At 30.3% G+C, this 14,324-nt stretch overlaps 1 protein-coding gene across 1 annotated transcript in view; it reads right to left on the reverse strand.

Annotated features, from left to right (window-relative positions):
- Positions 1 to 2,855: 2,855 nt before the first annotated feature.
- LOC111627783 (cleavage and polyadenylation specificity factor subunit 2-like) overlaps positions 2,856 to 14,324 on the reverse strand; it is a 48,938-nt gene continuing 37,469 nt past the window's right edge. The window contains exons 10-16 of the mRNA XM_023371423.1: positions 14,148 to 14,254; positions 9,694 to 9,779; positions 8,654 to 8,934; positions 6,794 to 6,935; positions 6,648 to 6,703; positions 3,318 to 3,452; positions 2,856 to 3,075 (exon numbers count right to left, since the gene is read on the reverse strand). Of these exons, the coding sequence (XP_023227191.1) occupies positions 2,983 to 3,075; positions 3,318 to 3,452; positions 6,648 to 6,703; positions 6,794 to 6,935; positions 8,654 to 8,934; positions 9,694 to 9,779; positions 14,148 to 14,254 (900 nt within the window). The 3' untranslated portion in view covers positions 2,856 to 2,982. The remainder of the gene's footprint in view (positions 3,076 to 3,317; positions 3,453 to 6,647; positions 6,704 to 6,793; positions 6,936 to 8,653; positions 8,935 to 9,693; positions 9,780 to 14,147; positions 14,255 to 14,324) is intronic.

Genomic DNA, 14,324 nt, shown 5'->3' on the forward strand with positions numbered 1-14,324 from the left:
TTAAAAATGCGGGACACAAAGAGTTAGTTTGAGTACATAGTAACTCGAGTAAAAAGGCCGACGGGAGATTCCATCTCTTTACTCGAGCGGGCCTAAGAGAAAGGCGACACAGAGAGCCCTTTCTGGACCCCCGTACATTACCAAAGTTTACTTAATCGCAATTTTTTCGCGATATCTCAAAGAAACGCGGAACTTTCGAACGAATTTACGCTTAACAATATAACCACCTACAATAGAAGCCGACAATACATTCTAACAATTCGTTACGTATTGTTAGAATATATTGTTTAGAACGCGTGACGTATTACGATTCCTTCATATTTTTACGTCACGTGTTACGTAAAAACATTAATCGGTTTGAAATATTTCAGAAAAGATCATTTTATTAAAATAATATTCATTAGAAACAGGATTACTTTCATCTTAAGGTGGAATCCTACTGCTCTGGGACCCGAAATTGAATTGGACCTATCGAAAAACCACAGGTATGGTACGTTCGGACCCCGTCTTTCACTTTATTTTCGAGAAACAGAATATCTTACGGATCCTCAAAGTTTTAATTATCCAATTTATTCTTGATTTCGATGTTTGTCAGGTTTCACATTCTGTAAACTCGAACTACGCCAACGTGGAATTCTCCGGTTTTCATGTTAGTAACACCTAAATAGAGGCCAGTTTTCATTAGAAAGTGCCTCCGGGAGGCAACCCTCTCGGCATGTGTCGCATTGTCGTAAGCAAATAAATAGCGAGGTTGCGGCCGAAGTTTTCATCTGTTAAACGTGAACGTCGAACGTCGAGCGCCGCCTCTTATAAGTGGCGCTCGACGTTCGCGTTTTACAGATGAAAACTTCGGCCGCAATCTCGCTAATACAGGCCTTCCATTTCGTGGTAAAAGTTTTATATAGCATAGAAACGTAAACTAATCAGTAACTGCCAGAGGTGATATTAATTTCTTGTATTATAGGGCGACAAGTGGTGTTTTGTTTCGTCACACACATGTATAACACAACGGTTCTTTCAGAGCGTTTGTAAGTCACGAGCAAACCCGCGGCTGAGGCGACGTAATTTTACTTTCTTGTTTTCTTCCTAATCGTCTATTGGTGAAATAAGGGGTTACTGAAGATCGGTAGTTAATTTTAAGCACTAGTGTTTTTAATGATGTGTGTTGCAGTTAACACACACCACTAAAAAAGCAATGTTCTGCCTTCCCAGAATGGAAATTCTACTGCAGTTACTGAAGAGGAATAAGGGGGAGATTGCTCTCTTATGGTTATTGCTAGCAATAACGTTATTTCTTATATTTATATTTTTATCAATACTTTTTAAACTAATTATTAAAGCCACATTTTTATAATTAACTTTTATATATTGTTAATTTCATTACACGAATTAAAAAATCGCTTCAAGGTTTGCTTCTGGATCGAACATTGAGAAAAACGCATGAAAGGAAGAAAAGATCCTTCTAATTGCTTGGCATAGGGTTTTGCTACTTTGACATATCTAGATACGAATCTGTGTGTTTGTTCTGTGACTTCGGACAGTGACCATTACATGGATTTATTTTTGAACAAATACACTCATTGCCATAAAAATTAGCACACCAAGAAGTCGTATGGCTGCAAAACTTGGCATGCAGATAAGTCTAAAACAGATATGGAAATTATTATAGTTTGATGGCTCATTGTGTAATGCCAGCAGAGTATTAAAGTATATCCCCCTTGGTATAAAAAAAACGCACAAAGGGATTCTGTCTAGTTTACCTGTTGCAGAGATACTGTATCACTAGAGATGCCTTTATGTCACAATTGAAGGCCATATGAACAACTAATCAAGTTTGCGAGGGGAAGGATCATCAGGTTTAGAGAAGCCAGATGATCATCTAGCTGAATAGCCTGCCATCTAGGCTGTTCTGACAACACTGTGAGGTAGTGTTGAAGCTAGTGAACGAGTGAGAGCTCGAGACACATGGCACCCAGGCTTAGGATACCCTCGGCAGACCACTGGTCCTCCAACAAGCATGCACGCACGCACACAGCCAAACTGTATCACTGTCCACCATCCAGACACAGGTGGCACCGTCATTACAGGCTTGGTGCTGTCTAAACCATTTTTAGTTGCTTGGGTGAGGAACATTTTGTATCATGGCTGCCATTCGTGTGCAAAAGCCATTTTCCAACAGGACAATGCTTGACCACATACAGCAAAGGTATCACAGGACTGCCTCCACCACATTGCCACACTTCCTTTAACTGTCACCAATTGAACATTTCTGGTATCACCTGGGAACACAAAGCTGGACAGCCTAGGAATTTGGCTAAACTAGAGAACTGCTTGCAGTAACTGTGGACTGAGATGCCACAGGACACCATACAGAACCTGTATGCCTCTATGCTCACCCTTATTGCATTGTGTATTCATGCTAGAGGTGACCCAACAGGGTATTAGAACTCCCTTCATTTATAGTTTTTTCTGCAAGATCCTTTTGCTTTCATTTTGTAATCACTTACTTATTTCACTGTTACACTCATACATGTACAATTTTGTTTGATTCCAACAACTTCTTGGTGCGCTAATTTTTATAGCAACGAGTTTAATTAACCATTAAAGGAGTAGTTACGTGAGTTTTAATCTCAATGTTAAATGCATCTTAATCCTGACAATTACATTCAACACCTTGCATGAGTGTAAATCTTTGGAATGGTTAAAATTTATTCCGTTGATTACAAGAGGTTCAAAATGGATGACGTCGGCTCAGATTCCGATATGAATGGCCTTTCTTTACAGTACTCAAAGTGTGTCCTAATTTCAACAGAATATTTTAATTAGTTTTGTCGAAAATTTGAAATATCTTAAAATAAAGTAAACCATTCTAATCACATTTATTCACATTCAAATATATATATAATATATATATATTTCATTCACAGTTACACTGCATGATGATGATGACATACACAGATGATATTTTATATAAACTTCACATCAAATAATTGCATATTGGCTATATAACAACTCTCGTACTTTGTAGTAATCTTCGCTAAGACAACCTTCCAGGTTAATTCTTCCAGTTTCATTCTACAGAAAAAAAAGAAAGTAATTTTATATTTTAATATTGTGTAAATTTACCAATATTTTCTGATAACCAAACTGAAATATTTACTTCTACAATTATTTAACGGTCTGACTATTTGCAAGCCAAAGCTGCACTGTAATACAGTTCTTAAATTATGACTAAATTATTTAATTATACAGTTGTACTGCTGAAAATATTTAAGTAGAATGTCTTTATTAAATTTTAATATAATATAGAAACTTACCCTTCGAACTGCAACTGTATTGTTACAGTAGAGAACACCTCCAGAAAATTCTGCATGTATTCCAGCTCTAAGTAAGACTTGTTTGAAATCTGATAGCTTTAATTCATTAACAAATATGGTTGTATGACCTGGAACCTAAGGAATATAAAATATTATTATTAGTTAAATTATTCTTCATTTATTTTAGTCATAAATGTTCTTTTTTCAACATGATCTCTGTTTCGAGTGACACATTTTTCCAAGCATTTAATCCATTTTTTGCATCCCGCACACAAAAAACTGAAGGATTATAATTCATTCTCATACAGCAACTTCAGAATCCAATTAGAGCTGATCCTTCAACATCTTTAATTGTGGAAACAGCCAGAAATCTGGTGCTACCAGAATAGGACTATTAAGAAAATATAGAAGCTATGACTTCAGGTTCATGAATGTCTTCACCATTTCCTTATGCAATGGAGTCTTGTGTTATAGTGGTGCAAAAATAAGATGGTTTTTTTTTTTGTAGTGTGAACAGAACTGGTTCAGCCGAATTAGTTTAAAACATCATGAAGCCATTTAAATTAAACAAGTTTATTACAAATTTAAATTAAACAAAATTGTTTATAAGTAATCAAGTTTTCTTATTGAACAGAGATCTCAAACAAAAACAGATGTGCCACCATTAATTTTCTGTAACTTCAGAAATATAATTTTGCTATCTGGAAATTTGAATGCCATTTTAATCAGTATTATGATTTCAATAAATGCATGTAACATTGTAGATTAAGTACTTTAAACTCATTTTGTATTTTAATTAATGTTTATTTCGCTCAATTGCAAATGTGGTTATTGTACTGTGCAACACAAAATGATTTAACTAAGTTCATTCTGGTTACTGTGATAATTAAACAACTTTGTTTTTTTTCTGTCACAATAGGTGCGTAAATAGATACCGGGCATCTTTAACATCACTCTTTATTCAGGAATATCTTGTGGGCCGAAATATGTAGTTGTGACAGAAAAAAACAAATAAAAGAAGACACAGTTTCAGGATAATCAATCATTAACAACTGTTAAATAAGGTTATTTATAAACTAGTAGTGTGCTGTCCATGGAAGCTGTGGAATCACCGCTTCCCTTTTATTTCTAAAATATTAATACATATTGTGCAATTATTTTCATATTTTAATGTACTTTGAATTACTTAAAATTAATATTTTATTATAACTGCATTATGTATTTTATTACAAATTTCTATACACGTGAAAAACAATAATATTGCCATTGTATATTTTAATATAAATTCGTAGATGCATATTTCCAATGGAAGCGCTGTACTGTCGAATATGGGACAGCTTCCATGCCAAAAATATCTGAATTGTGTAAAGCAGCCAGATTACACACATTCGTGCATGCGCTTTACAGAGCACCAATCTCATGTGGTTTAGCTCGTGGATGCTACACACCAAAATATTGTATAATGCTTCCAATGATTCCATCCATTAGCCACTTGTAGGGAGCTATTTGACTAAGTGGATTGTTTTAAGTTTTAAAAAGTAAAGAATATTCAATGTTATTTTTATTTACGTTTCTTTACAAAGCTATATTTAATTATAATTATATTGACAGATTTTCAGACATAAAATCTTTAGAATTTTTATCACTTTTAGATGTTAATAATTTTAATTATTATGAAAAACAATTTTCCAAAGAGAGTTTTAATTCTTTAAGTAAATTTTATGGGAGATTTTTTGATTTATCTAAATAACGTAGTGAATTGCAATACTTATATTCATGTCCAGACTATATTGGCAAGTCACTCTTAGACATAAAAAATATTATAATTAATGACGATCTGAACAAAGATGTACTAAAAGAATTTTATGATCTAATATCATTAATTTTTACAATACAATCCACCAGTGCATCCGTCGAGTGCAGTTTTTCAACCATGAAGTGAATTCATATATTTGCAAGGAACACTCAGTCGGAGGAAAGATTGTTGTCACTAGTGTTGCTTTCAATAGAAAAAGAGCTTTTAAATACTTCGATGGAATCAACGATAAGCGATTTTTATGATAAAGTAATTAACCACTTTGCGAAAAAAAATTGCCGAATAGAGTTAGTTTATAAAAAAATAATAAAAACAAGTTTTTATAGCTTTGTTTTGTGTCAGTTACAGTATATATTTTAGAATTAAAATAAATAAACTGTTTATTTTTGTCATTTCCAGTATTTGTTTAAAATTTTTATGAAAACACAGCTTCCCTATCATCAAATTTAATAATATTCTCAATTAGTAAAATTCTTTTTAACCAACAATTTCCTAGCAGTTGTAATCTGAGAACAAGAAAACATCACTACAGCTCAGCTACAGTTTCATTGAAAAAATTACAAATACAGTGGGTGATCGGTTAACGAACATAATCCGTTCCAAGACTTTGTTCGCTATCCGAATTGTTCGTTAACCGATTATCGATTTACCATAGGTTTCTATGGGAATTTGATTAATTCGTTCTGGAGACCCCAAAAATAAAAAAAGTATATACTTTTTTACTACGTTTATTCATATGTAATAATAAAAATACATATATACACGGTCTTGCATTTTTATTAGTCATGTTTTTTTTTGTTTGTGGTGGTTAAAGAATCTGTCCAATGTCGATTGCTTTTCTGTCTTCTTCATGATTTTTCAGAAGTAATTAATAGCATTGTAATTGTAGAGATCCCTAGGCCTATTAACCTCAACTTGGTTTGGATGCCATTTTAAGACCGTTGTTCTGACATCTTCCTACTTCTTCAAAAGATCTTTAATAGCAGATATCGGCATAAATCCGCATTTTCAGAAGAAAACGTAAAAGAATTGTTTCTGTCAGAAATACAAAAGGCTGGAATTACAAGGGAGAGTTTCAAAGTTTGGGGGAATACTATTCGATTAGTATATACTGGGTAGAACGTCGATGTCTCCCGCGCTCCGAAAAGTTTCGAATTGTTGCCTGAAGACAAAGGAAGACCAATTGGTATTTGTTATTTTACATCGCTTCTTGTGTTTGTTCAGTGAAGTGTTTGTTATCCGAACATATGTTCATTGTCCGATCATAAAAATCTTTCGTGAAAGTGTTTGTTATCCAATTTGTTCGTTAACCGATCACCCACTGTACTACTAACCAGGAATTTTTACTTGTGAATTTTTAATACTGTAGGAAGCAATTGTTTTTGTCTTTTTTATAATTGTTGAAACATTATTATTTTAAAGTAATTTATATTATAAACATCTATAATATTTATAAATAAAAATTATCAAGAATTAAAATTCAGACTACTTAAATACTGAAATACTAAACTTACCAAACTCTGTGGTAGAGATTGAAGTGTTGGAATTAATTCTTGGTTTGATTCAATTTCTAAAAATGATAATATCAGAATTATTTAAATTTAATTATTACAAATAAATCACTTTGAAAATTTCTGTTATGAAATCAAAAATATTATACCGTCAGCTTCTTTAATCTCGATATCTTTTTCTACTACTTTCTCTAATTCTTGCATCATTATTTCACCATCTATCCAAGCCAATTCTGCATCCTTTGCTCGGGCAAATTCAATTGAACTCACAAGAGAATCTTTTAGTTTAACCTATAATATGTATCAAATATTTTATATAAAAACTAAAATTTAAAATACATAAAAATATATATATATATATATCTTGAAAAGTAAATCAGATGAATTAAAACTTATCTATAATTTTAAATCTGTAATTTTAAATGATAAGTTAAATAGTAAAAACAAATCATTTTCTGAGATCAATGGCATTTTTCTTATGGCTGTACAAGGTGCTAAACTAATATGGAGCTAAAAACAAATACAACTATACTACAAATATTGCATAACTAATACAGTAAAACCTGCTAAAGTTAGAACCTGAGTAAGTTAAAAACCTTCCAGAGGTGGAAAGTCAAAATATTTTTCAGTAAAACGATTGAATTAACCTAACAAATGTTCCCTGATAGCTGGAATTTGTGAAATGGATGAAATGGTAAAAATTGCTATTGAAAACCAGCTTTTGTGTCTACATGTTCTGTATTTCCACATCGATGCCGTAGCATTTGTCAGGAAATAAATTAATTTTTGTTGGAGGGAGTATCAAAGCTTGCCGAAGAGCTGTCGTCCATTTTCTTTTGCACTGTCGTTTTAAGCTTTGATTTTTGTGCTTGTGTATTTTTCCATAGAAATTGATGACATAAACCTTTACAAAATGGTGGACTCAAATTAAAGGTGATGATGATAGTAAAGACAACTATTAAAAAACTAAAGACGGCTAAGAAAACAACATTAGATTGTTTTATTAAAAAATGAGCTATTCCCACTTACTTTGTATACAGAAATTCCTCGTTAGTTCGAAATTCAAGGGACGAAATAATCGCAACTTTGAATTACCTGAGATTTACATATTACTGTACAATATGACAAATGCCATGTAATTGATGTAATTTATTAAGCAAATGGACTATGTCTACATATATAGTACACTATTTTTGTTAATTAATAATAATATAAACAAACTTCAGGTAAACAACACGTGTCTGGTGAGAACCTCACAGGTTGCCAAATAGGTTTTAAAGAAAGTAAAGCAGAATTCTCAAAATGTAGCCCGAATTATTTTTATAGTAGCCCAAAAAGTAGCAAGTCACCCAAATAGAGATATTTGTAGGTCTCTAGGCTACAATATTTATTACTTCTAGTCCAATCTTCCAACCCTGAAATCCAGCTGTATTTTATGATAGGAGAAAAAGGGTAGTTAATGGGTAAGGTGATACCCAAAAATTCACTATTGTAAAAGCAAAGTCATATTGAACAGATTAGAGTTGTTCTTGGTCTACTGTTTTCTTATAGTATGGAAGCAATTTAATCTAAATGAACGAGTTAACATACTCTTATCACAGTTCGGACAGTATTTTCACATCAAATTTCAAAGTAGCCATATTTTGAACTAACTGAATTCCCTAACATACAAATCTCTATATCCTCGGCTGGGACAAAAGTACAGTTACAAACTAATGGAATTTTGAACCATCAAAGTTCGAATTAATGAAGACTTCTTGTATAAACTCTTTACAATATACACAGACATATGCAACAAATGCAATTTGAATAAAAATACACGAATCATAAAAAAACTCATATTTTCGTCCACCTATTTTTAGGGCTTTTGTATAGGCAATAGAGAGTAACAGAAAAACGGTAAGACTATATCCTGTTATGGTAGAAAACATATGAGACGCAGAAAAACAAATAGTCCCGCCAAGTTCCTGCTTTATCAGGTTTTACTGCATATCCAATAAATTAATTACCTGATAAATGTGACTTTCTGTAGTTGCATCAACAATTTCATACAATTTTGGAGAAAAAATTTTACCCTGAACTGCACCCGTTGTGCGGCAGTAAACTTTCAGGGCATCAATGCTATCTTCTGTACCTCGAATCAAAATCAGCCTCCTTGGTTTTATAAGAGAGATGATTTTTTTTATGGATTCGCTATCTGATCGACCTTCGAAATCAATGAATTGTACAGATGCATTTATGTCAAGAATTTTTGTTGTTGAAATACATTTTGTAGGCACTTCAGTAATGTCTGAAAAATAATTTTAGATATAAAATAATAATTAAATTTTGCATTTCATATTGAAATTTGTAATATCATAAAAATTTTAACGTAATAAAATAATTTATAAGTAAATATATTTGAAGTCTTTTTCAACTTTATTTCAGAATCGTTGAGGAAAAGGCTATTTAAAAACATAACATTAGAAATTTCTGAAAGAAAACAATCAATCTTAAGAAGAACTCAAACTCAGAACTTTTGTGCAGTCTTGATCCTATAGGAAAGTGGCGGCTTGGTAATAGCCAAGCGAAGTTGAAATTATAACGTTTATATAAATGTAAATTTAAAACTTAAGGAATGCTTAAACTTTTTAAAAACTTTTATATATGTATATACACATGCCTATCAGGATTTATTAAAAATTCTTTTCTCTTTTAACATTTAAAATTATAATAGCATATCAAACATTTTAAGTATAGTATTTATTCAAATTCACTTATAAGTTACATCAAATGTAAATTGTTTTTGCAAAGTAAAATTTCAGTTTGTATGTTAAAGTTCAATTTAAAAAATCCAGCAATGAGTCGCTTAACTTTCCCAGCAAAATTTAAAATTTTGGTGAAGCCATTTATTATGATATTTTATCAAAAAACTTTTCATACTTTTCTTTATTATAAAATGGCAAAAAGATTAATTTTGAGGGTAGGGAAAAACTGTAAATGCTAATAACGAGTCTGTTCCTACTCGAGATATGACACACGAACCTCCTTTATATATAAAAAAACTGACCTTGCATAGTTTCATCTGCTTCTTCTTTAACATCCTTGGGTTCTTCTTCTGCAGGATTTGGTTCAACTATCATAAAGTCTTCAGCCCTAAACATAATTTAAAATTTTAGTAGTCAGGTAAAAGATAATTTTAGACTGATAAAATATCAAGCGTAAGTATATAAGTTACTAAATGACATATAAGCAAAGCTAAATTATCACATAATATTCAGAGTGTTTCAAAAGTGACTATCTATTATGTTAAAATTAGATATTTTAAAAAGGTTTGTAGCCCGTATATGTGGTTTTTGAGTACGTCGAAGTTTACGGAAATTTCTCGTTTTCGGAGATTACAATTTCAAGAACCCATGTAACTTGATTAGCTTGAACAATTCCTTAAACTTCAACTTTAAAATGGTATTTCTGACATGGTAATTTTTCAACAGGATGGAGCACCATGCCAATATGCAATGATTCTTTGAGATTAGCTCAATATCCATTTTTCTGGTTGTTGAATTGGCTTTGGAGAAGCTCAATCATTGGCAATATGTTTACCTGATTTAACACTCTTAGATCATTTTACCTGAGAATTCTTAAGAATGGGATATACTGCAGAAGAAATCAAGCTGATCTTTAAAACTGTGTTACCGTCGCTATTCAAAATATATCACCTGAAATGCTTGAATGTGTATACTCTATGAAACAGCTGATTGATTTGAGTTCTGTGGAGACATTAATAATGACCATGTAGAAACTAATTTCATTAAATTAGGACCATACAGAATATGGTATTTTGTCAATGTTTCATGTAAATTTTGTATATAACGCATTTCCATCATTAGTTTCAATTATAGCTACAATTTAACAAGATAGTTAAGAAACTATAATAAATTAGAGAGGTATTTTGATTTTTTAACTATATAAAATGAAAACCAATTAACTGGAATTGTATTTATATTTAAGAAAATAACTAAACAAAGTCAAAGATTATACTTGAGTTACTGACAAATTTTATGCTGAATTTGTATAAATAATCACAAGTGTCTTTTCTCTTTCTTGTTTATTTTTTGAAAATATAATGCTTTTCAATTTTTAATATATAATATACAATCATACAATATACAATGTTCAGTAGAAATAATGTTAAGATAATAAGTATAATTTTGAAATTTGCTACTTTCAATACAGTTTTAATTTTTCAAAATTTACATGTAATATGATTCATCTATTCATCACAATATCAACTTCAGTTTTGTAGAATGAGCAGAAAATTACCATATTGATTTTATACCAGCTGTTGAAGACTTTTTAAATAAATGTTTCTCAAAGATACAAACTATAAATTAATAAAATCGGTATCAGCTTTATCGTGATTTCCAAACAGTTCTAATTTGACAACAGTTTGTAAAATTTCTAAAAATAGATGTTCTCGCACATCATTTCAAAAACAAAGTATTTTATCGCAGAAACTACCTTCACTACTTCCTTTATACATTAAAATTGCTTTACATTCATTGAAGTTTGAGTAACTATTGAATAAAACATTGGAAGTTATAACGTAGACGAGTTTACATGGTCTACACTGTTGCGTTCTATACCTTAGTGAATTTAATCATATATAATAACAATTTTGTTCACATCATTTATTATATAACTAATACTATAACAGTTGAAAAAGTAAAAAATTGTATTATTATAGTTAAGTTTAAATGTGAATAATTTGTCTCACAATAAAGTTAAATGATAAAAGGTAACAAAAACAGATCATTTTGGAATATGTGTTATAGTTTTAAATTTTATTTTATGAATTACAGTATAAGAAATGTAGTGTATTCATTTACAGGTAAGGTTTCATAATATGGAATCTTGGATAATCAAGGTTCTATTGTACATTACTTTCACAAAAATTACGATTTAAGAAAAAATCTCAAATTAAATGTAACTACAAATAACATTCAGGCTTAAATATTAAGACTGGGATAATTTTTTGACCAGTATCTTAACAGTCAATTTGTATTTTATAAATTTTAACAAACCTAAAAATTTGCATGCTTAAAGTTCAGTGTATAACCCAAATGTGATTGCTTCATTAAAATATGAATTCGCTCTCTAATTACTTAGAATAAATAAATTTTCCAGGATTACTTTTTAACCATATTGATTCCATCTCCTCTAGATTAGTATAAAATTGTTCTTAAAAAGTTTTCCTTATCGTCAAAGTGGAAGTCTGTTTCTCACCTGATAGAACGTCAGGATCAGATATTAATTACATGATCATTACTGTGTTAAGTTTATGAGTTGCTTTTTTAGAAGTTATTATGTCAACTCTTCATTAATATCATGAAAGTTTAAACTGAATGATCACTAAATTATTGTGATTCTTCCATATTTTAACTTTAACTGATCAATATGTTTTTACCTATGAGAAGCATAATACATCTTTTGAGTGTTAAGTTATCTAGCTATTGCATACTTTATTGCATACCTTATCAATCTTTTCTAATTAACTATTTTATATATATTTATTTGCAAATATAAGTATCCCTCATATAACATGGTAGTTATGTTCCGAAAAAGTGCTGTGTTATGTGAATCTGTTTTATATGAAACAAAGGACTAATGCAAAACATACATTATGTTCCAGAAGTTAGCAAAAGTAAACTATTCTTTTTCCTTACTAAGAGAAATATGTTTATTAAAGTAATTGTTAATTTATTTCCAATCAATAATTAATTAACAATCACAATTAAAAGTACTGTAGTATGCATTAATATCAATTTAGTTAAAAAAGGGCATATTCTTATAAAGTATATGGCATCATAAGGCATCATAGCTTTTTTTTGTTGATCTTGATCAGAAGTATCAGCAACATTTTCATATTTTTTATTTTTATCAAAAAAATTTTAATGGATGACAAAATAAAAATATGTTATTAATCAAAAATTTGTTCCAGTGGGCCACATTTGTTCAGTCGAATAATGAAATACTGCTGTATTTTGTTCATTATTTTTATGAATGAAGTAATCATTCACAGGTAAGTAACACCTATGGTTTAAAAAAGTTTAACAACACTTACTTAAAAATGTTTAAATAAGCTTTACTAAATACAAAAATTAATCTATAAAAAAAGAACACAGTGAGTCTTAAGGGCTAAAATCTGAAAGCAACAACAATGACATCCAGTTCATAGAAAAGTTAGTGCAATTTTTTCTTTCTTGTCTTATCAGTTTTCATTAAAGTAAACTTGATGAAAAGCACAAAATAATTTGACAATTTCAATATTCTAAAATCCATGGGCAAATCTGAGACAACACGCATGCTTACTTGAATGAAAACAAATATAAAATAATGAAGTTTACACTTAAAAATTTTGAAATTTTGTATGGAGGATTTTCAAAACAGTGTTAGAATGAAACTGGAAGTCATGTTGTTTGGGGGATATCCCCAATTTTCAAACCATGTTGTATGAGAGATATGTGTACAAAGATTAAACAGAACAGAAAACAAGTAACATAAAGCTTAAATAATAATAGCACAGTAATGTGTTGATTATCCAAAAATCAACTAACCAAAATTGACTTCAGAGAGTACTAATTCCAAGAATTATGTTTTTACATAGCACTTGTCGGTGATTTTCTATATGCCCACTATTAAGCTATTTCATTATTATTAATTTCGCCATTATGTTTTTATTTTAAATTTAAAGTTTTATCAGTGCATTGTAGATTGTAACAAACAGTTATTAATTGTGACATTGTCACAATGCCAGGCTGCAATTTTTAATTTATTTAATTTAAAATATATTCTCTCCATCTCAAATTAGTTGTGTCTTGTCCCTGTACATCATACTTTTCCTTTAACAATAGAGTCATGCCGGTCATCTATCCAATACCTTTCGAGGGAAAATTTTTGAATTGAATATGACTTCCGGTTTGCAGCAGAAGTTTACATACAGTTAGTTGGGGACTTCTGCCTCTAGGGTTCTGCATCTGGTCTCATCTTTCATCTATCTAACTCCATTCTCGAGATTAAGGAAGGACAGATGTATGGACAGTGGGAATTTATAGAAAAAATTGTAGCCCAATGAAAGGCAAGTGCTTGTTTTTAATACAGGTTTTTTTTTTCTTTTTATTATTTCTAATCATTTGTCTGTATTAAATTTCTATGACTTAATATTTTTTATTTTGCCAATATTGATTGTGTTTCAGTGATTGTGAATGGCTGTTTAAAAGACTTCAAATGAGTTTTTAGTGCAAGTCTTCAATATTATATGTTTTTATATTTTAAACTAATCTTTTTATTCTTCACCTAACACATGTGATAGGATATCTAAAAGTGTCCTGCTCAATTGTTTTGGATAACTGATGCTTTACTGTATTTTGAACAGTAAAAAATTATTCACTCATACAAACATTTACATTTTTAGATCAATGCACAGCCATTACATTTATATTAAACCTTATACTTTACACATACCTTATTATCTCTCCATAATCATCCCATTTAATTTTTTCTTCTCTCATTGGAAACATAGGATAAGATTTTTTAGCTTGTTTAAAAAATCCTCCACCTCTTGGTTTACCCTATAAAATAATAAAATTATTTATTTATACTTTTTCAAAAAAAAAAAAAAAAAATATTCAACAAAATATT

The sequence above is a fragment of the Centruroides sculpturatus genome, unplaced genomic scaffold (assembly GCF_000671375.1).
Source record: "Centruroides sculpturatus isolate CEXI.00-Female unplaced genomic scaffold, Cexi_2.0 scaffold568, whole genome shotgun sequence".
In the NCBI taxonomy this organism is placed as follows: Eukaryota; Metazoa; Arthropoda; class Arachnida; order Scorpiones; family Buthidae; genus Centruroides; species Centruroides sculpturatus.